This window comes from Pseudorca crassidens, chromosome 3 (genome assembly GCF_039906515.1).
Source record: "Pseudorca crassidens isolate mPseCra1 chromosome 3, mPseCra1.hap1, whole genome shotgun sequence".
Taxonomy (NCBI): domain Eukaryota; kingdom Metazoa; phylum Chordata; class Mammalia; order Artiodactyla; family Delphinidae; genus Pseudorca; species Pseudorca crassidens.
In genome coordinates, this window is record NC_090298.1 from 101,470,926 (window position 1) to 101,495,323 (window position 24,398).

At 40.0% G+C, this 24,398-nt stretch overlaps 1 protein-coding gene across 2 annotated transcripts in view; it reads left to right on the forward strand.

Moving 5' to 3' along the window:
• SNX24 (sorting nexin 24) overlaps positions 1 to 24,398 on the forward strand; it is a 162,179-nt gene that overhangs the window by 135,428 nt on the left and 2,353 nt on the right. For both annotated transcript variants that reach the window (XM_067731566.1, XM_067731565.1), the window contains 3 exons: positions 17,765 to 17,859; positions 19,247 to 19,279; positions 19,804 to 19,868. In XM_067731566.1, coding sequence (XP_067587667.1) covers positions 17,765 to 17,859; positions 19,247 to 19,279; positions 19,804 to 19,868 — 193 coding nt within the window. The remainder of the gene's footprint in view (positions 1 to 17,764; positions 17,860 to 19,246; positions 19,280 to 19,803; positions 19,869 to 24,398) is intronic.

Sequence of the window (24,398 nt, forward strand, 5' to 3'; positions counted from 1 at the left end):
GCATTAGCATGACTGGTCACTCAGACTTCATCATGATCCTTCAAATACAAGCAGCAAAGTAATGCTCAGTTATTTTAAAACTATGATTGTATTGCTTCTATTTTTATTTATAGTGAAGTAGGTATACTTGAAAAGGTACACTTTGGGGTTTGCTAAAATTTCTTATTAATTGTGGTAGTCATTCATCAAATTAATAACGGAACGCCACTGAAAAATCATTGAGATCCATTGGTTTGGTATAGCATCAGCATCAGTGTTTTTTCCAGAGTATCCCTCTTTGCATTAATTAGTGAAGAAATGCCAATTCTATCAAAACTGGGTTTACTGGTAGGAAGTTCAAACACAGATACAGATCCATCACCCTTCTCTCTGCAGCCTGTTCCCGCCTTACACATATATGATCACGGCAGCAATCTGTTGAAAGTCTCAACTAGAAAGGGAATATTTCCCCAATTAGTTTTTAAGCACTTAAACATTTCAGAGTGTATTCTAAGATCAGCTACGTACCGCAAAAAAATTGCATTTTTTTTCATTTTTCCCCCCCAATTTATCAGATTGATCCTTCTTTTATCTCTGCACAAATGACACCGCTAGTGGAGCTGGGGATATCTAAGCTTAAAGAAGCTCCTAAAAGATGAGAACATTAACCTCAAGTGCACTGACTTCTCGGAATGTCTTGCATTCTCCTGCTCAGTCTTGAAGTGAGCACCTGCTGTTTAAAGTAATTAGTTTCAAAGGGAATGTCAGATCAGTCCTCAGGAGTTTACTCTGACCCAAAAACCCTCGTAAGAAAATATCAGTGAGACAAAACAAGAAAAGTTATCACAGTTGGGACGCTCCCTCTCACTGTGTTATTCGTTATTCAGGGGCATGTTTTAAGAGTCCTGTTTGCTGTCTCGCTCAGTTATTTTCTGGTTGCAAAATTGTGCTCAAGGCAGAATTGCTCTAGCAGGTAGCTGTTTTCCTCTTCTCAAAATGAAGACGTGGTGGGCTGAGTACAAAAAAAATTAGAAAACATTTGAAATTTTAACAGTAGTTTTTAGTATTTGTTATGATAATAAGATTTAAAAATTAAAGACAAATTAAGCTTGTTAATTTTCAACTTACATTTTCCCATTAAAAAGTGTACTGAACAAGGCTATTTCCAGTTTCTCTTTTTATCCTTACTGATGTTCAGCATTATGAGCTGTAATAAAGAGGTTGAAAAGGGTCTCATTTGAGTAGCAGGATAAGTCTGACAACAAACGGCAACATCACGATTCCGTCTGGTTTATTCTCCCTAAGACTTAGGTGAGCAATTGCTTAATTTGTTGGTGATTTGTAAGCCACTAGTCTCATGACCCTCTCTGTTTATTTCCCTCTGTCATCCACCTTGGTTGAGTCTTGCTGTTACATTCAGCCACACCCTGGCTGAGCTCCAGAGCTTAAGGGAGGGGCTGTGGGCCCCCTTCTTGCCAGAGGGTGAGAGGGGAGCAGCTGACCCTTGAAGGACCAGAAGGTTATTAAAGAAGGAACTGCAGTACCCTTTAGGGAGACAGTGCAACTGGGAACCAGTACAAGGCCTGGATGCTCAACTCACCTACCTCAAGGGGCACACTCTCCACCTTAGAGGATCTGGGCTTGGTGTTATTAACAGCTAGTCATTTAACATCACAGAATTAGTTTTCCCATAAAATGCTCTTGATCTTGTCTACCTCAAAGGTGGTGATGAGAATTAGATGACCCAGTATATGTGGGGCCATTTGGCAATCCATAAAATATTATGCTGATACCAGATATTACTGTGTTTTTTTAATTAATTAATTTTTATTTTTGGCTGCATTGGGTCTTCGTTGCTGCGCACGGGCTTCTCATTGCAGTGGCTTCTCTTGTTGCAGGGCACAGGCTCTAGGTGCACGGGCTTCAGTAGTTGTGGCTCATGGGCTTAGTTGCTCTGTGGCATGTGGGATCTTCCCGGACCAGGGCTCGAACCCATGTCCCCTGCATTGGCAGGCGGATTCTTAACCACTGCACCACCAGGGAAGCCCCAATATTACTGTTTTTCTTAGCAAATACCTTGCTTAATTTCCTGACTGTCTATAAATTCTTGCTACAACATTCTGTAGCAGCTGGGCCTCAACTACTTTTGGTAAAGTATTTGCTGGGGTGGTACTTGTTATCTCCCAAAGTATAACCTTCCATCAGAGACTTCAGTTACAAAGTTTCTCTTTATATTAAGCCAAAATTTGCCTCCTCAGTATTTGCCTGTGTTGGGTTCTGCCTCTGGAGTAACCCTCATGCATGCAAAACACTGTTTTGGATGCAGAGTTGAAGGGTGAATAAAGCAGGCTCAGTCCTGCCATCTTGGAGCTGGAGTTGAAGGGACAAAAACCAAGTAAACTTATAAATAAAATAATTGCAAGTGCTATAAGGGAAACAAAAAATAAGGGAGCAAGAAAAAGATCTGGGAATGAGAGCAAGTGCTTGAGTTTGAGTGATCAGGGAAGGCACCTCTGAGGCAACATTTAGACCAAGACCTAAGACTGAGGAAAGTTAACCATGTCGAATATGAGAAGAAGGCTAAGGGAACAGCAGATGTAGAGGCTGTGGGAAGGAGCATAGGCCCACCGGTGGCTCTGAAGACCGCTCCGTCTGTAGCTTTATGAGCGAGTGGGAGAGGAGCTCCAGGTGACGCTGATGATAGGCTGAATGTGGAAGGTGAAGGGAAGGAAGCTTTCAGCTTTGGAAGCTGGGTGGGTGGTGCTCTCATTTGCTGAGGTGAAGAAGGTGGTGAAGGGGATGGCAGGTTTTTTTTTTTTTTTTAAGGAAACAGCAATTTCTGCTTTGCACATTTTGAATTGAAGATATCTTTAAGAAGCTCAAGTAGAGATGTTAAATAGGTATTTAGTTCTATGAGTCTGGAACCCAGAAGAAAGTTCCAGCCTGGAGATATGAATATGCATCTCATCAGCATAAAGGTTTTAAAATCCATGGCGGTTGGTACATTCAGATAAGACTGGGGAGAAAAGAGGGACTGGCTAAGCCTTGAAAAATTCCAACATTTCGAGGTCAGGTGGAAAAGGAAGAGGTAACAAAGGAGAGTGAAAACAAGATAGGAGGAAACCGGAGGGTTGCAAAAGCAAAGAAAGGAGTATTTCAGGAAGTGGGAGAGGGGTTGTTTGGCTGAATGCTGGCTACTCAGAAGTTGAGTATGTTAAGGACAAAAGTGGCCATTGAATTTAGCAACACAGAAGAGATCTGTGACCTTGACAGGCTGAAAATGGTGGAAACCAAAGCCATTTTTGTAGAGGGTTGAGTAATGGATGAACTGGAGATAAGAAAAGGAAACAGCATCTGTAGAACAGTCATGAGAACGTATGCCATGAAAAGAAGCAGAGAAGTAAGCTGTGTTCTCTGATTTTTTTGATTTGTTTATTTTGTTCTGTGAGTTACTAGAGCATATTTGTAAGCTGATAGGAATGATTCAGCAGAGATGATAGAAAGATGGATGGATGGATGGATGGAAGGAAGGAAGGAAGGACAGAAGGAATTAGATAGTGAATAGGCAGAGGAGATAAGGGTTATAACTAAAGAAATAATTGAGAAAGTCAAGAGGTGGGCTGAGAGCCAGAGTATAACTAGAGGAATTGGCCTCTGAGAGAAGGAGTGGCACTTCCTCCACTATAGCAGAAGGAAGAGAGGATGATGGAAGGGTAATGTAGATAGAGAGGGGTGAAGATGAGGGACATCAAGTCTGGTGGCTTCTGTATTCTCACGGAAGTGTGAAGACTGTTTCTCAGCTTAGGGGGAGGGTGGAGGAAGGGGTAAGGGAGATTCAAAGAGAAGAGGAGGAGGTATGAAATGGATGATGGTGGTTCCTCCAGAGCAGTGGTTCTCAAAGAGTGGTTCCTGGACCAGTAGCATCAGCATCACCTGGGAACCAGGGAATTTTTCAGAAATGCAATTTCTAAGGTCCCATACCAGACCTACTGGATCAGAAACTTGGGAGGTGGAACCCAGCAATCTGTGTTTTAACAAGCCCTCTAGGTGATTCTGCTGCTGGCTAAAGTTGGAGAACCACTGTTCTAGAGAAGAGTAGCAAGACAATATTTTGTAGATAAGACCTTGAATTTAATGTGAAACCAGTTTCTTTGTACTGTGTGGTTTTCTTGTGGTGGTTAACAGCTGGGGTTGAGGCATGGATAAGAGATGCCAGGATTCAGCCAGAACTGAGGGATTCTGAGCACACAGAGAGGGGGGCCTGATGGGGTTGGAGGCATTTCAGGGAACTGATTATGATGGTCAATCATGGAATCTGAAGCTGGACAAGGAGGACTGACAAGTCAAAGGGGGCTGATGGAAGTGAGAAATCTCCAGATCAATTGTTTGGACGTTTCACTGATAGGGGCGCAGCACCATTGCAAAGAAGGGCTCTGTATAGCACAGCTAGGTCATGTCTAACCTCATTGGTCCACAGAGATAGTGCTTTAAAGATCTGACTAAAGGAGTTCTGTGTAAAAATTCCATAAAACAGATATTTTGGCCTGTGTGCATGCATTAGTGTATGCATTAAGAGGCCAGGAAGTTACGAGATAGTTGGATCTTATGCAAAGCACAAGCTTTTTTTAAAAAATTAACAATGACACAAGTAAAACCATATAGGAAAATGTTTACTTTCTTTAAATCAACTTTTTAAATTATTCAGCTTCTGTGATAGATTATTTTTGTTCATCTTAAATTACTGCTACTACTAAGAATCATAATAATAAATAATATTTATTAGGTACTTACAGTACAGTAGGCACTGTAGCAGTTTCTTTATAGGCATGAGTCTTATTTCATCACGACTACAACCTCTGAGGTAGATAATATTATTGACCTTGTTGAAGCACGGAGGACCTAAGAAACTTACCTATGATTAATTTTAAGCAATTTAAGTGAATAAATGTCCAAAAGTGCATAAAATTCTTATAAACAGAAACAACCTATTTACCATTTCTCCGTAACTATAAGATAATAAGGTGTAGTGTTCACTTGATCAGTGGCCAGCCCCAGGTGATGACACCCAGCTGAGCCTTGGGGAAACATACACGAAAAAGATTTGCTGGCAGAAAATAGGAGCTTGCCTGTCAGGTGCTCCCTGGTGCCTCCCTGGATCCCTCCCTGGGGCATAGCTGGGCCAGGCTGGGGGTAAGCATGGTTGAGTAGACCACTACCTGGGATGGTTGGTCTGGTAGACTAGTATGGTTAGTGTGTAGGCCTGACAAGGTGTCCAGGTTGTGCATTGGTCCCTCTGTTGTATTTGTACCCTTGTGTTTCTCCAGTATCTCTGCCTAACCCCAGTGATGTCTGGCTTCTCAGCAGGCTGTGTACCAGGGACAGCCATGGGCAGGGAGCAGAAGTGAATCCAAAAATGTTATCTTCAGAAGAGGCGCATCTTCCAGCTTTTTCTTCTTCTTCTTTTTTAATAAATTAGTGTTTTACCCTCAAACTGCTAAGATCTTCAAAATATAAAACTTCTGCTTGAAAATGTATATAGTCATTTTAACTTGCTAGAGTATCAGCGTAAATCTTTGCTGTCTCCCTTTAATTGCTCTTAACAGGAAGCTGTTAAAAGATCATAAAATTTGTGATTAAAAAGTTAAAGTAGAATTGTATTTTCTTCCACCCGCCAATGCCAGATTATTCCCTCTGGGTCACTTTACAGTGATTTGGACAATCCTTTGTAAAATAAGTTTAATGAAACACTTTCCATTTCCATAGGGATACTGTCTGTGATTTGGTAGGATATTTTTCTGGATAATCAGCTTACATTTTTATTTATTTAGTCTCATTACCTGTATGCTTAATTTCTTTACTATTTGGTAATGTGTGTTCTTGGCACCTGCTGTGTTAGGTTAGGCAGACAAGTTTTTCACGTATTTGTCCTTTTCTTGCTTGTTATAGACACTGCAATGTATGTGTGAATCTAATGGCTTTTTGTTTTTTCGTAGACTATTCTTTATGTTGTGGACTTTTTTAAAGTAGTAAGTTAAAAATAAAAATATCAGGGTTGGTTCTTTCCTCCCTTCCTTCCCCCCTTCTCTCTCCCCTTCCTTCCCCCCTTCCCTCTCCCCTTCCTTTCCCCCTTCCTTCCCTCCTTCCTTCCTTCCTCCCTCCCTCCCTTCCTCCCTTCATTCCTTCTTAAAGTATTCTACCCAGTACTAAAATAGTGAATTAAAAGTAAATAGCAGAGTTGGGTTTTTCCTTTTCTTCTCTCTATTTGTTAAAATATTCTACCCAGTACTCTGCTCTTTGGGCCAAAAATTGGACTTTATGATCTGTGAAGGCAAGAAGTCTGTATCGGCAGGGGTTTGTGTTCTACCACAGGTAACGGTCCAAATAAAAGGACTTAACGAAAAGTGGGGTTTCTCTTTCTCAGGCATATTATTTCCTCAAGCGTTACCGGTGGTGGGCAATTGTGGGGTTTGTTTCCGTAGCTCAAGATCGTCAGGGATTGGATCTCTTTGATTCTTTTGGCCTTTCCCTTATGATCACAAGGTAACATATGAACTCAGAAACTACACTCATGTTCCAGGAAAGAGGGGAGGGGAAAGGGGTGAATAGATGAGGAAAAAGATGAGGGCCAGCAGAGCCTGACTGTTCACTTCTAGGGAACTTTTTGGGTCTTTCCCATCCGGTGACCTCCACTGACATCTTAGTGGCCAGGTCTGCAACACGTGGCAGGGGAATCTGGGAAATGTGGGAGGGGTGTTATTGTCATTGTTTTTTGTTATTCCCGTTTGCTTTTTTTTTAGCTTGGCAATTTGCCAGAACCACCACCACCACCACCACCACCAAAACTTGGTGCTCCATTAATAAGGAAGAAGAGGAGCATGGATTTTGGGTAGGCAACCAACAGTCTGTGCCACAGCCTCCAGTGGCAGCAGGCAGGCAGAGAATTCAAGCTTAAGTGTAGAGTAGCTTTCCCTGCAGTCATTCTCTGCCTACTTCCTGGGAAACCTGGGAGCCTATCAGAAGAAGGCTGGTATAATCTGGAATCCCCCAGAAAAGGGTCCATGTTCACTGTTGAGTGTAAATCCCTAAATAGACATCAATAATTTAACTCCAAGTTATGGGAGGACTTATCTCAGCATCAGATTTGGGGGAAGGACCAGAGTAGGTGTGTTCTTTCCATGGACTGAGAGCACAGGCTCCTGCTTGGACGTGATGCGGTGACTAGCAGCCAGGTGCATATAGACCCACTCTCTCTTCTTTCATGCTGTCGTATTCCATCTCCCTTGGTGTAGTCCTTTTGGGCTACTGTTAACCCACCTGTGTATTTTATGTGAACAATTTCATTAACTGCATTTTTTGTTGCAGCCAAGAGGTCAAGGACCTCTTCCCCACTTCCTTTATTATTTCCTGTATAGACTTGTTTTTAACATTAGACCTATGAACCATCTCCACAAGGGCCGCTTTTCATTTTTGGTACATTTCTCTGAGGACTTGCTGCTGCATCTCAGAATAAGTCTCTGTCTCACTCTCTAGCTGCTTCCCACTAAGCGTTCCCACTGAGTACCATGCACTATGAACTTTCAAGTTCAGCCTCATTCAAGGTTCTTAAATTCATGTAAAACATTAGTTGCATAACTTTAGCATATAAACAGGAGACTCAATGCAGTGCTTATACCTGGACAAATATAAAATACTGTTGGTGGTCTGCATTCAAAATTTTAGAAAGATATTTGCCCGGTACACTATGTCTTACTATAGTGCAGTGAGAATGTGTATACCTCGGAAGGCCTAATTGATCTAAACTACACCTCTTGAAACTCAGCTGTGCTGGAGCTGTGTCAAAGTGCACAGTACGTGAAGAAAGAGAATGCTAAATAAATCAGAGGAATAAAGTAGATAGTTGGGAGCATGTTTAAGGAACTTGAGAGAGCAAATTGTTTTCAAGCACTTTAAACACTTCAAAAACATCAATTCCTCAACACACATAGGCTATGCTAATTGTAAATCTTTCATTAAAAACCAATCTCCAGAGGCTCTCTCCAGGCAACATCTTACAAGCCTAGTTCTGATTTCTATTTCTTCTTTAAAGTAAAAAGATAGCACTTCCATAAGCATATTCTATAATTTGTATTTTAATCGGTGTCTTGCCATATTGTTTGAATAACTAAATCAGTTTTGGTTTGCTTTGTAATACATGATTTGATTCAAATGTATTAGTCCCCTGATTTTAGTTTTGACTTATAGGTAAGTAGCTAGTTTATTATTGCTTTGAGAATTTTTTTTTCTCTATTTGAAGATCAAGAAAATGCCTCATAAATCTGGTGTTATCTATAATGTGTAATTGAGCCACACTGTTCTTCAACATATAGTTAAGTAATTTAAATGGATCAAAAGTATGTAAAATATGGCTTTAAAGCATTTTACCCAGTCAAAGAAGAATTGAACAGGTCAGAAGTTGCCAAATAGGTTTTGAAATGTTGTGAGGCCAGATAATTTTGGTCTTTGCTTTTGCTTTATCCTCAATTTTTTTTTTTAATGTAGGACAGAAATTAATGGAATTTATTGTTCTTCTTCTTGGAGTCTTTATATACTTATAAGAATTAGTTGCGATGTTAAGCAAAAATTTAAATCCAAAGAAAATTAGAAATGTATTTTAAGGGAGCTAAATTTCAGTAGTTCCATTAAATTTATCTATGGGTTCCATTAAATTTATAAATACAGTAGAAAAATATATATCGGAAAAGATAAAGGATTCCAATAAAATTTACTAAGAAAAGAATTAAACTATGTAGCCCAGTGCTGTTGTGCATGCATAAACATCAGTAAATATTTATGGAATGAATGAATGACTCAGTGAATAGGTACATCTGTAGATTAGTAGTTTTAGAGCTAGGGAGACCTAGGTTCCAGTCCTGCCTGACCCCTTACCCTTTAAGAAACCTTGTACAGATGATTTAGACTTTCTGAGCCCCAAATTCTTCATAGGTAGAATGTGAATAATGAAAGTATGTCATTGTTTTGTGAAAATTAAATAAGATAAAGAGCCCAGCACAGACCAGGTGTTAAATAAATATTGTTGTTATAAACTATATGAAAACTGCCTTATGTGGTAGGTTAAAATCGTTGAAAGTTAATATGACTCAGTCCAGTATTAATCATCACATCACATAAAATGATTCTTTTATTTCACACATAAAAAATGATAACTTAGCCCAACCTGAGGGTCTCAGGAATGTTTTCTAAGGGAGGTAACACTTGAGCTGAAACTTGAAGGAGAAGTAGGAGTTGGCCTGTTGAGAAGAGGTGGGAAGGGCATTTCTAATAATAGAGCTATACCCTAGTAAAAGGATAACCAAGGCTAAGGTAGACTATTTCAGTAGTGTTGTTTCGATAGATTGGGCCTTACTGGCTCTTATAAACTCTTTATGCACTGTAGTCAGAGTAATAGTCTATTGACCTAGGACTGTATATCCTTATCAAAAAATAGTTGAGCATAATACTTCAATATATGCATATTTAATAATGTTTTATACATGTACTGCTATAAATCCATTAAAAATTAGAAAAGATAGTTTTTTTTTTTTGTTATTTTTTATTTTAAATCTTTTTCTTATATATTTTCAATCTTTTTTAACATTTGTTTTTCTGAATCACAATTAATTATCTTATTTAACTCTCCATATCTCTGTAACCCACTTTGGAGACCATTGGCCTATGAAAATCCATTGAATATGGACAAAAGTTTTCCTAACAAAGTTTCTCAACCATGTTTCATGAGAGTTTAGGGTTTATAGTTTCTGTATCTGCATGATCTCATGCCTCCAATCTAGAAAATTAATATATCATTTCACAAAGCTGACTACATCTCATTCAGGGCTGTACTTCCTCAGAGCAGAAGCAAAACCACTTGTGGGGGTGGGGAGGGGCATTCCCTGAACCTGGCCTAGCCTTTCCCACAGATAAAGCCCTGCAGAAGATGAGCTCATGAACCTAAACTACAAAACAGAAGAAAATGAACAGCTATGAGTGAGAGACACAAAAACAGGATTAAATCCCAAGAAGTTCAAGTAAAAGGACAATTGAATGGAAATCCCAAATTAAAATGTCTAAAATAATTGAAAGCATAAGAAAAGATCATGAACCTAAGAAAAGCAGAACAGGCAGATTTGAAAAGGAACCAAATATGAAATGAAAATCTAATGGTTAAAATTAACTCAGTAGATTAAGAGGCTGTTTAGAGACAGCCAAAGAGAGGCTATAATGCAGTCACTGGATCCGAGGAACACCACTGCTGTTCCAGTTGTAGTCAAAATACAAGTCATCCTTCACATGACGCAGAAGTCCTGCCCCACCTCTCCAGCTCAGGCTCTCCTACTTTATTGCTCAGCTTCATTGTTTCCTCAGGCACAGCCTCACTGGCCTTTCAGTTTTCCTAATGCCACGCTTCCACCTTCCACAAGTCTTTGAACACATTGTGTTTTGAACAGTGTGCTGTGCTTTGCATCTGAAATACCCCACTCCCTTTATCCTATTAGCTCATTCAACTCCCAGCCCAAGGGTCACTTTCCCAGGGAAGCTTTGTTAGTACTTCACAGGTTAATAGGGTGCTTTTTTTTACTGTTGCTTAAAGAAGGGATTTACTTCCCTTTAAGGTACTTATATCAGTTTGTAATCTCACATTCATCACTGTGATTATTTGAAAACCATCCATCTCCCCCACTAGATTGTAAGTCCTGGGAGGACAAGACCATGTTTGTTTGGTTCCCCATTGTGCCAGTGGTTGTACTTAGTACCTGGTAAACAAATGTCTTTTTTATGAATAGATATTCCAGAAACACAGAGGACATAAATTTTGGTATTAAAATACTTCAAAAGATGGTTGGTTTTCCAGTTGCTATTGTTCCATGGTTAGTTGTATCTTTTTAGCCATATTATCAGAAATTAGATTTCTTCTGTCAAATCTTTCTGAAGCCAAAAGAGTTTGTTTCTTTGCACAGATTCTTTACCATTTTAAATGGGCCCTTGTCAGCAGCCTTCAGCTTTTAGTGCAAGTCCTCAGATTTCTTGCAAGATAGTCTGTAAAGCCCTGTGAAATGATAGCAGATATCTATTTGAATCTATGAATGGTGCAGTTTTCACCAGACACCGAGGAGACGTGTCTTGGGAAGGGTGGCACACACAAAGAAGGATGCGTGGTACACTGGGTTCTTCAGAGCACATCTGATTTTTATTTTTTAGGTGGTCATGAGCCTTCGTTAGATCCATTTACCAGCTGACTTTTTAAAAAAGTGTTCCTTTGGTAACCTTACTGTGGTTCATTTTGTGAAATTGTGAGCAAGTGCTGGGGAAGGGTAAGTGGAGGACTGAGGACAGCAAAGCCTCTGTGAGCTGGTAGGCTTTGTTCCCAGAGGACAGGGACACGGCAGCCCACTTACTGCCGTGAGGAGGTATTGATTTTTCTCCCTCCCTGTTCTTAGCTGCACCTCTGAAGCAGGTGTGGTGTGAAGCATCTTTCCTGGTGAAGAGAGGAAAAACTGTCATGAACTTTGTCACCTCAACCATCAGGCATTTCAAACCAAACAAGGTGGAATAGGAAAAGAGCTTTCAGGACTCTTGGAAACCTCCCGACTTAGTTCAATACCCTGGCTTTTGTGACTGAGCGGTTCCTTGCAGTTGTTAAAAAACCTTGATAGACAATGGGAAGAAATGTGGTGGGGTTTTTTTTTTAATGTTTTGAAAAGAGAATAAAAGGATCAAATCAGTGAAAACAGCGCAGCTTTGTGCAGTGATCTTGGAAGGTTAGCAAAGTGGTCTTGTCCAAGTTTTCAGCAAGATGTTCCGTTCCTGTTATAATTGGCTGCTGGGTAGGTTTGGACCTAACTAGAATGCCAGCGTTCGATTTCACCGTGTCCTCGGTGGAGATATGTCACCGTTTATGCTCGCCTTAGTGACAATTTTCTAAAATGGAAACTCATGGGAAATCATTACAGTGTTTATATGTCTCCCTTTCCGGACGGCGTTATCCTGTGATATTTTACCAGTGTTTTCCACTGCATGATGGCATCTAGCGAAGGTTAAGGCAGAACAGGTCCCTCTGTAATTTTGTGACTACATTTTACTTACTGAAGAAGAAAAGATAACTGACAATTAAGTATTTGGGATGTCACAGAAAGAACATGTGCAACTAATCAATGGTATCCTTTGGGAACATGATTTTATAAAGCTGATAATGTAGAAAAATCGGGATTTTGTGATTTCTGTTACATGATGATAATTGCACCTTTTCAATAAAAGAGACATTTCTCCTGGAGTAAACATTGAGCTGGAGAAGGATGCTGCTATCAATGCTATTGTTTCTCTGCTCCCTTTAGGCAATTTTTTGGTAAATATTTTCATAGAGAATTTTTTTCCATTCTTTTTTTAGAGTGATATTTCTGGTCTATAATAAGGAAAGTTATTTATTCTTCTGTAACTGAGTAACATGGTTGTAAAGAATAATAATTATTTTTTTCTTCTTACAAGGTATACTCAATTGCCCATTTTAATATTTATCAGAGTTGGATATAGTCTTAGCAAAGTCTATTACATAATGTATCACACGCTTGTTACAGTTCTTTGATTTAGCCCCATTTCCTTTGTGCATCTTGATAACAACCTGATTTTCAGCCTGTGTACTTCCTAAGTGGTAAGTTGGCTGGAAATGACTGTGGTTTTCTGTTAATTCTGTAGCATCTCCAGTCTGCATGTGTATGAAAGAGCAACTAAAAGATGTTCAGAACCCAGATATTTAGAAGCTCTTATGATTCCTACTCTTCCCATGCATGTGCCACTTTTCCTAGTTTTATGGCACAGGCTTCAGCTAGAGATAGATTCCTTCTCTGCTGGTTTGGACAGTAGTTTCTTCTTGTTCCAGCAGCTTTGGAAACTGCCACCCTCCTTAACAGAATGGTTAGTTAACTTAAAGACCACATTATCACCTTGGTCCTCCACCACCTCATTCCATGCTTGGTACCCACTGTTGAGTGACTTCTTCATATGGACACTATTTTAATCTTTTAGCCATTTTCATTGCTTGCCTCTAGCTCTTCCTGAGTTTATTCTCATTTCCCTTTACTTGGGGATTAAATAATATTGCTTTCAGTGGAGTGAGAGGACTGCTCAGCTCATTTTACACCTTTGTGGAAGCAGGACTTTCTTGCTGACCTACCACTTGTGACCAACAGCACTTGTGACCTACTCTCCAACTTGCATCTGGAGATTAATTAATTCTGCCTCTTACAGTATTTGGCTCAGTACTTTAACCTGTAAGATTTAATGGGATTATTTCCAATTTTTTCTTCAACTTGTTATGCTCATTTTGAATTCTGACGTTTTACTGTGTAAATTAGCTACCCAGCCATGCATTCCAACTTGCATGCAGTGTCAGGACTCTACCATCAGAGTAATTAGTTAATCAGTTAGAAAGCACCAGGCCTGGGACCTATCACTGCCCAGTGGTTCAAAAATGCCCATCTCATAACAGGTGTGGCATACTAGTGCTTCATCAGCTGTACTCTGTAGAAATAGAGTTTAAATCTTACTTTCCCTCCTTTTTTGCTAACTTTGGGAACCTTCAACACCACAGCTTATTGAATTCTAGAGTTATATTTAGAAGACGTAGAAGCCATAAATATGAACTGCTTTCTAAATCCGGTACAGCAGTAGATTTTGGACTTTAAGAAAAAAATCCTTCACCAGACACGGCCAGACAAATATTTTCAACCACAGCCTAAAGCTGAAAGCACTCATGAATTCTAATAGCAAGGCAGCACACACTCCAGCGGGGTTCTAATTGACAAAGAGGTAGAAAACTGCAACAAGAAGGCTAGCGTGTCCTTTGGGGAGCTGGCATCCAGCATGGGCCCAGCAGTGCTTCAGGCTCCAGGCCAAATGAAAAGTGTGCCCAGCAGCGTTGCTGCCACATCAGAGCTACAAGCAGGCATCTTTGGCTGGGCTGTCAGGGGCCTATTGGACCCCCTACCACTGGCAGCACAATTATATATGTGTGTGTATTTTTCAGCAAGCAAGATTCTCAGCTTTCATCATTTTCAAAGGGATCCACGAATTGTAGAGGACTAAGAAGCTCTGTTTGTTAGATAGACAATAATCCAAACCTCCAAAACCAATAAAATAGATGGTTGAGAATTGATACAACAAAAAAGTTCAAAGGAAACAGAATTAACATTTATCGAATGCTAATTGCATGCCAGAGACTCTTGGAGACATCACCTGATCCTCACAATGACCTTTAAGGTAGACAGAGGAGATACTCAAACCCAGGTCTTGCTCTAAAACTACATATTTCCACTACACCACTTGCCTCTGCAAAGAATGAAAATGACCATTCAATTTACCATTGAAGATAAATCAAAAATAAAGATAAGCAAGCTAAAACAACAGGGAAATATTATTTGATATTTAAAATGTTGTTTGTATATATATATTTATTATTATTATTATTATTTTTTAATCAAAAGCTTATCTAGTGAATAGGTCCGGTGATTTAGACCAGACCGGGGTCCCAAGCATGTGGGATGGCCCAGGGTGCAGCGTCAAGGAGTGGTTCTTCTTGAGCGGAAGCTTTTCAAGAAACTGAAGAGGATTTAAATGAAACAGTTGTGAGGCCCCACTTCACTGATGGGTCACTCATGGAACGTGGTCATGTGTTTCTGAACCAAAAGATTTGGTTGACCTAATACATTTTCTCTGTTGCATCTCTGTACTAACTAATGACAGTCATTTCACTTATACATATGTATTAAATTAGGTAAATTCTACTCTATTATACTCTGTCTCTGGGCTTAAGTATTAATTATTTTCTTACAAGCCTTCTTAGCACAGTTTAGGAGATATTCCCTCCGCATAACCGAAAGCTTGACTAACACCCTCCCCCCGCCAGTGCTGCTTTCTTACAACTGTAAATCCTGAAATCCACATTGGTCATTGTTTTATAGGAAATATTATTTGCGAATAACAATTTAACAAAAATGCTCACAAATTTTTGAAGTTTTCGATATTCTTTTTTTCTAGTATATCTGACCTAAAACAACATGATCATCTATTTGGAGTACTCTGGGGAGGTTGAGCAGGATTAATTCCTGTCCCGGTGTTGCAGTGTAAACAGCTTTTTGCCTGTCTTTTGTCATTAATGATCACGCTGTAGATGTAGTCAGTGCGTTGTAAGCCAATCTGTCAAGGCAAATAAACAATTCACCTTGTTAAAATTCCCTAAATCTTGCATTAATAAAACGAAAGTAACCCCCCCCACCACCACCGAACACTCAAGAGATGTCTTCCTCCATGCTGCAGTGATGGATGACACGTCTAAAGATCCTGGAAATTAAGTAGTTCAGGTCATTAAAAGTGTCCCACACTTGTTATTGATTTAATTTATTTTAAAAGATGGGGGTGGAGATAATGGTTACCCCCTCCGCTGTTTTTTTTAATCTGAAAGCTACCACTTGTTCACATAATTAAAACTATTGCCAGGGTGAACAGCTCTGTATTTGTTACAACATTAAGCTTTATTATTCAAATAGGTATTATCCTCTTGAATAGATATCTACAAGTACAAGCTGATAATCACTGCAACTTGTATTATGGCAAAAACAATTCCTTCGAACTTCATATGTATCATGATTCCTAGAACTTTTGATTTTGGACACTGAAATAATGACCTTCTGGGCACCCCAAAAATGTTCTCGGATAGATAAAAATTTAGATGAAAGCCAAATGGATTGAAGGAAAGAAACAGAAATAGTAATGGAAGAATGCCCCTGGATAGGGGAGGGTTTTTTTTTTCTCTCCATTTTATGAATTTTTCATTTTTCTACTTTATAATCAAGAAAAAAGTAAACATTTTAGAAAGATGGAGGGATGGATGGGAAGGCATTTAGAGAGTGCAGATTCTGTGTCACTGTATTCTAAGGCAAGTTTAACTTATGTGTGTGTTTACTTGTTTATCACTAATTTTCTCCACCAGCCCACATTCTACTGACCTGTAGTATTCACTGCCATATCCCAGTGCCTAACATAATAGGTGCTCCGTAAATATTTGTTTAACGAATAAAGTATTACCCCAGATATCTTTATTTTCCTCTTTTTTATTTCTTAAACTTCAGTGGGTACAATGGCCATGTAAGGAATAGTAAGAGCCCCAGACAAGGCTGGATCTCCAGATTACCCCTCTCTAGGAACTGAACAGCAGGATGGTTGAGCACTAGTATAGTACAGAGGTCAGTGTGCTAGCACTGGTGATCTCTGTAGTAGCTTATTCCATTTATATGTCCTGAACTGAGTAACAGAATTCCAAAGCATGGTGAGGAATGGGCAGCTCCAGATGTAAATTATGGCTAAAAACAATACATTATATAGAATTATGTGTATACAAGAAACACACAATTTGACCTTTTTCACGTGTTGTGTATCTTTTGCATCACCTTGCATAGCTGTTCCTGATCAGCTGAGTGAATGACATTTCAGCATCAATTCTCATTGTTTTTTTTTGTTTTTTTTAAACATTTTTATTGGAGTATAATTGCTTTACAATGGTGTGTTAGTTTCTGCTTTATAACAAAGTGAATCAGTTATACGTACACATATATCCCCATATCTCTTCCCTCTTGCATCTCCCTCCCTCCCACCCTCCCTATCCCACCCCTCTAGGTGGTCACAAAGCACCGGGCTGATCTCCCTGTGCTATGCGGCTGCTTCCCACTAGCTATCTATTTTACATTTGGTAGTGTATATATGTCCATCAATTCTCATTGTTTTTTAAATAATATGTACTTACTGGGGGGAAAAAAGCCATGGTAAATTATAAAAATGACCCTTAAGAATAGTTACATTAATTTTAGAGATTATTGCACAACGTCTGATGCTTTTCCCGTGGTCTTTGTAAAAAAAAGGGCGGGGGGAGCAAATGTACAGTCATTGCTCTGGCAGACTCTTTCAAAACTAAATATATATGAGAATGCACTCTTACCGTTCTCTATTAGATCTCTCCTTGAAATTGCATAATTTGGGTATCTGAGAACTGACATGGTTATGCCATTATGGCAGCCATTTAGCAGAGCTCCCTAAATGGAAGAACTCTATAGATTTTTTTTTTCAGCATATACACTGATTTACACTTAGTGGTGAAACTGTTACTGACCCTTTAAGTGGAGCTGTCCAAATAGCAATAAATGTCAGTTGATCCTATTGCTGAAACAGGTGTTAGCTGAAGGATCTTGACTAAATCTTCCAGTTAAAAAAGCCGTGTATAGTATTTCCTGAACAGTAGTGGTTTCTTGTAGATAGACACACACACACACACACACACACACACACACACACACACAATTTCAGATCACTTTATCACTAAATAAGGAAAACCTGATGTAACTCTCTTGGCAGTATTATTGATGTTCCCAGGTTTTTTAAATACTCATTCTGGATTAGTACCTCCATGAAGGCAGGAACTGTGTCTCCCTGGCGCCTGGCTGTCTTGCCGCCCGTCAGCATCTGAAGTATATATAGTAGATGCTCTATAATGGCTGCTTGGGTGAAAGAATAGATAGAATGGAGCATTTGCTGACACTGAATAACGTGTGTGTTGGCCTCAAATCTTGGTGGGTGAAATGGGTAATTTTGATTTTGGGTAATAATGCTGGTAAGAACTTTGATGGATGGTTATGACTTTTCAAAATAGTTTATTTGATTGATCGCCTAGCAAACTTCACTTTCTAATTGTTTTCTGCTTTCACAGGCTGTCATTTTAGAAAACGAAGAACTTCCCAAACTGTTCCTTGATTTCCTAAATGTGCGACATTTGCCCTCTCTACCAAAGGCAGAGAGCTGTGGGTAAGAGTTGTTTACCTATTGGACATGTATCTTAAGTTACTTTTCAATCACTTATTGGCCTAACAGATAACACAGGTGGTGCGGAGGGCCAACCTGGCCACACCCATTCTTTTGGCTTGGGACAGCACTCGCTCGCCCCCTGCTTGTAGTCAAAGGAATTGCTCCTGAGTCTTGTGGCCAGGTGACCAACACTCATTAATTCAGGTTTAAACTTGAAGAATTGACTTTTTAAATTATACTTTTATATGGAATGGTGTTACATGATGGGAATTATAAATCTAGATAGCTTATTTAGAGACTAATGTTTATTTGTGAATACTTGTGCAAAGTCTGTATCCCCTTGGCACATTCATTCATATCATTTTTAAAGCTGTCAATGATCTTAGAAGTGATTTTATCCAACTCGCTTCATTTTAGAGTTGAGCAAACTGAGACACAGGAGTAAAGTGCCTTTCCTAAGGTCGCTTACCTTGGAGCTGGCAGAGCCCAGGCCTCTGGCGTAAGCTCTTTCCCCACTGTCCTGCTGCCTCTCCCTCAGGAACTTCTAAATGGGGGGGGGGGGGGGGGGGGCGGCAGATCCTAACCCCTCTCTACCAAGAAACCAGACATCTGATACCAGCAGCAACTGGGAAAAGTTCTCCTAAAGCATTAACTCTGAAACGAGCCACTCGCCCAGCTCTGGGCACCTGTGTTGATCTGGCCTCCGAAGGCAGTCGGCAACATCTCTTACATGTTAAATCTATTTACAAAGAACCATGTCATCACAAACTCTCTGCAGATCCAAGGTGGGGAGAGGGTTCTATCCATTTTCTTGCTGCCTCCAGACCTGCCTGAATGACTCACACTAACTACAAGATGTTCAAGCTAACCACACCCAAAGTTGTGTTAAAAAAACCCAGCCATCCACTGGATGAGAGGCTAACACCTGTCACAGCTCCCTCACCAGCAGTGTTTACTCGGGGCCACTTTTCAGTCACCTCAGAACAAGAATCGTACACCGCACTCACCAAGTCATGTGTATGGTCAGTGCTTCCTGTTCCAGCTTGGTGCATTTGCTGGGAGGTTGGGCTTCATATGTAGTTGTGTATTTTTTAAGAAGAGATAGTGGGAATGAAATGAGTGAAATCTTTTCTCCATTATATAAGTCCAAAAGCAAAACCATAGGATTTCTGAGTCATCTCCAGGAAAACTGAAATTCAAGAATATTGCAGCCTTGGGGTTCCTTAGAATGAGGCATCAGCCATGCTGTGACTGGGAAAATACCTAAGTCTCTTTTCAAAATGTCTCCCAATTCAGAGCTCTAAGAATACTGGCTATTTCTTCCTTTGTTGACATAAATACTGACCCAACTTTTATGGTCTTCTTTTCTTTTTTAAAAAAAATTTAGATCTTTTGACGAGACAGAATCTGAAGAGTCAAGGTAAGAACAAACACCATTCAGTCAGGAGTTATACAAACCAAGAATAAGACTAAGGTTTTGTTAAACATTTACTTACCATCATCTAATTGTTTCAAGTCAAGGTTTTCTTGAAAACCTTTGCTAGAAAGTTGATTTTAAGATGATAAATATTTGATGGGAAGTTACAGAAGTAACCATTCTATTTAAGGCTAGAGGAATAAAGTCCTACATGATTTCATACAAGTAATAAGAATACATTTCATCAATAATCGTACTACAAGATTTAAAAAAAAAAATCACTTTGCAGCAGTGATTTATGGTATAGATTGTATATCTGCTTCAAATTCCACAAAGACATGTTTAGAAGATGAGCGCACTGCTGGTTTGTTCCTCCAGCTCTGCTTGCTATTATTCACCCGTACCGTTAGATACATAAACCTTGAGGTGTCCCTGCACAGCAGTTTGATCCCCTCAAAGCTAGTTTGTAGTGTTTTCTGTTTACCATCGTCCCCTGATGCTGACATGCCTGTTCTTGACCTTTCCAGCAAACTGTCCCACCAGCCGGTGCTGCTGTTCCTCAGGGATCCATACGTCTTGCCTGCAGCCAGCGGTAATCAAACCTGTCATCTGCTAACAGCTCTTTACTGATCTGACCCTACACCACATAAACCACGTTTTTAATACAGGTCTAACAGAGTGACATTGGCCAGGGCTTAATAATCTGCCAATAAACCAGTGCTCTTGGTGTAAGAGACATTCAGAATTTTAATTGGGGCAGGCCTTTCAGGAGGAAATGTAATTTTTCTTTCTCTCTTGCCAGACTGTTTCGAATTAGAGTAATAAGAGGGAAAGGGATTTATTGTCCTTAATTTTGGGGGTGGTGTTATTTTGGCTTCTGCTGGTTTTTATCTAGGGTTTGAATCCAAGGTTCCGGTCCTTTTTTAAAATGCTTCTTTCCAAAAGCTATGTATATACGTTGCATGTGTATCTCCATTTCCATTTAGATTACAGCATCTTTGACAGTCAGATACACATTTTTAAAGTTGTATCTTTAAGTATAATGAATTAATTTAAGCGTAAATGTAATTTGGTATTTTAGCCTGAGTCCTTTCTTTGTGCCTAGAAATTTAAATGATTCAGAGTCCCTCTCAAAGTGTTCTGATATGCAGCTCTTCATGAGTACATTCTCAGACATTAGCTCATTTAATTTCCTTAACAACCTCATGAAATAGGCAGGGCAGGTATCATCATTCGCTCCTGAGCAAACTGGGGCTCAGGGAGGTCCCTGATTTGCCCAGTCTCACAGGTCTGGTGGGTGGATCCCTTTTTGCCTAATCTCTCCTTCTGTGCTCTTTGCATATAGTGAATTTTCAGCCTTTGTTTCTGAGAGTAACTAAATAGCATAGCAGCTAAATAGCAATAGATAAATTATCTATGGACACCATTCCTACATTCTGACAATAAAACCTTATCACCAGCAAGAGAGAGGGGACTGTTCTCTGTGGCAGGGATGCTTGTGTGCTCAGATCACCCACTTAGCTATCAGTTTAAAGAAGGCCGACTAGGACACAGCCCCGCTCTGTTGAGGGACGTTCTAGAAGAAAGCTGCCTTTGCTATACAACCACACATGAATATGGTCTCGTAGTATTTTCTCTATAAAATCCCTTCAGTGAGGAGTAATCCCCTTTCTTTAACATTTGCTTCCCATGTGTAAGAAATATACCTGGTGTGTTAGTTGATATTATGTTAACAAGATGTTGCATTTAACAAATATTCATGATGTAACCTAGTCTAGATTAAGTGGGCAGTGGTCTTTTTATCTCAACCAAATGAACTTCCTTTTTTTTTTTTTTAATACAGCAGGTTCTTATTAGTCATCAATTTTATACACATCAGTGTATACATGTCAATCCCAATCTCCCAGTTCATCACACCACCACCTCCACCCCCCGCCGCTTTCCCCCCTTGTTGTCCATACGTTTGTTCTCTACATCTGTGTCTCAATTTCTGCTCTGCAAGCCGGTTCATCTGTACCATTTTTCTAGGTTCCACATATATGCGTTAATATACGATACTTGTTTTTCTCTTTCTGACTTACTTCACTCTGTATGGGGCAGTGTTTTATGAAGTAGTCTTACTAGCTTTTAAAAATGGTTCCACAAGTACTTTCTCCAGGTATTGTTTCTGCTCAGATATTTTAAGCATTTGACTGAAATTCCTATAAAAGTGTAGAGAGTAGAACGATCACTGTGGACTGGAGTAGCCACGATGCTTCCTGGAAGAGGGAAGATATTTTATGATCCTTAAATCCAATTCATCCAGCTTCTTAAGCAGCATGTGCTGTGCACTTGGCTTGACCATGAAGAACGGGAGGAACTTTCTGGGAAAGAGCCTCAGGGGCGAATGTCTGGAGTTAGAAAGAATAAGAGGTATGGATCATTGGTAGAATATTGATGTAGTTGAGCAACTTGCACAGAAAGGGGATTCCTCCTTGAGAGTAAATGTCAATCATGAATTTGATGTAAAGGACGGAACGAAGTATGAGAGAGCCAGCCACTACATCTCCTTTTGTGGAACTTTGGCTGAGCCCATGTCATAAATCAGATTCCTATTGTCTTAGAAGTATTATACTAGTGATACATTATTGCAACTCTTCAGCATTTAATTTAAAGATAAATTTTACTTGCATCACATGTTCGTGTTCTAAGGCCTCTTAACTGTTCCAGGTACAGAATCTGGAAGTACCTTCACAGATACATTGACACCCATAAAAATCAGAGGAGTGTCTGTCTTTAAAATTCTGAGTTAAACACTTTCTTCATATAAAATGCTAAAAATAAAACATTCTTCTCTTAGCATATGCTTTTTGGCCTTCGTTTTGAGTTTTCTGGGGAATTCAAAATAACTTTGGCTCAGGTTCCCAGCAACTGCAGTGTGGCTAAACTCCGTGGACTTTTCTCAGTCCTCCTCCTTGACCTCTCATTAACTTTAGCCACTGGTGACCACGTTCCCCTCCTTCAGACACTATCTCCCCTTGGCTTTCCCACCTTCCTGCTTTTCTTCCAGGCTCTGGCAGCTCTCCTGAAGGCAGTCCTAGACCCTCTGCTCTTCTCGTTTTACTTTCTTTGGAACAATCCCCTTGCTGTGGCCTTGATGGCCTTGAGTATACAGCTGCGTCACAATACTGTTTTTCCATCCCAACCCTCTCTGTGAGCCCCAGACTCTCACCGTGGTTGACAAGGCCCGCCCTGGGCTGGCCCTGGCCCACGTGTCTGCCGGGACTCCCTCACACACTCTGGTCCAGCCACATTGCAGTTCTTTCTGGGCCTCAGATGCGCTGAACTCATTCCCCGCAGGGCACTTGCTGCTTCCTCCTCCTGGAACCCTCTTGTCCTCACACATTGTTGGCCCTCTCCTCTTTCAGGTGCATCTTCAGGGAGCCTTTGCTGGCTCTCCTTTCAAGTAGCCTCCAAGAGCCCCTCCACCCCCTTACTTTTTTTTTTAAGCTTCACAATAGATGTTTATAAAAATAAATGAAAACCAGCAAAACCTTTCCCAAATCACATTCCTTCTCATCACCTCTCAAAGGGAAGCAAAGGCAAGGGCAGTTTTCTGAGTAATTTAAGCAGTGATGGACATTGTATCAAATGATACATGGAATGAAGCCAAAATCCAGTTTAGAGTGGAGTAAACTGTAACAGATGAGAAAAAAAAAAAAAGACCTCTGATTATCTCATCAGTTACTCGTTGGTGGACTCATTATAAAATATCTCTATTCCATTCACTTTTATCAGAGCGCCCTATTTGCTTCCTTTAGAACAATGATCACAAATTGTGTTGCCTTCTCTCTCTCTCTCCTTCTGTCACCTTCACCCTCTAAATCTCCAGCATCTGGCATATGCTTAGCACTTGCTGGACGGTGAGCACAGGGTCTGGGCATGCTCTGTTCCCTCTGTGGGATTGCTCTTCATCCAGACACCCTCACAGCTGGCTGCTCCACCACTTCACTCAAATGGCATCTTTGCACAAAGGTCCTTCTTCACCTTCCCGTCCCCTATCACTCTCTGGCCCCGTGCCCTGCTTTACTTTTTCTCCTTGCCTTTAAACCACTGCTTGACCTATTAGAGTGCTGTAGAATTACCCAAAGTATTTCATGTTGTTTTCCTTTTTGTCCTTTTTGCTGAACTTACTGATTTGGATCAAAATGTTTACACTAAATAAGCTTATGATATCACTAACCTTAAGCAGACTCTTATATTTTGAGTGGTAAAGGATAAATGCATATATGCTGATGCGTGTAATATGTCTAATTTGGGCATTTTATTGAAAATTAATCAACAGCTTCATTTATGGCTATTGGTATCAATACACGTCTGCGTGTGAGAAATGTGTTTGGAATTAAAATTAACTTAGCTGAGTCATTGCTTTTGATTGGTATCTAAGTATGTAGGTGTAAGTCCACTGCAAACTTTTAAAGATATGTTTTATTAAAAATTATGTGACTTCATGTTGGGTAAAAGCAAACATTAAGAAATCAAGTGAGTGTGATCAACCAAAAGTAATTGAGTACTTGCGTATTGGAGATATTTTAAAAACACATTTTATTTGTTTATTCACTTGACTCCCTGACTAGCATGTAAGTTCCGTGGCAGGCACTGTTACTTAAATTCCCAGTAATTAGGCAGTGCTTGGCATGTGATAATAGCTGGTACTTACGATGTACCAAGTTCAGGTCCAAGCACTTTGTTTCATTCATCAATTTTTACAACAGCCTGTTAAGTAGGTACTGTTATGAAATCCCTCACTACTACCATCCAATCCATCACCACTCTGAAATTGCTCCAGTCGCTCTTTGAATGGCAGCCACAGTCATCTTTTCAAAACAACTCATTGCTGTCTCACTCTGCTTGAAATCCCTCAGTAGCTTCTCACTGCTTTTCGGATAAAGCCAGAATTCCTGTCCATTCTTACCAGGCTTGAATTGCCCCCCTGCCCTTACAGCCACTCCACTTGCTACACTAGCCTCAGGCTGCTGCCTGCCACAGACTTTCCACCTGGTCAGCGCCCTCTCCTGAGCCCTCTCCTCCAAGAGCCTGATGAGGTCCAATCCCCTTGTAAGTGGTTTTATGTAGTAGGTAC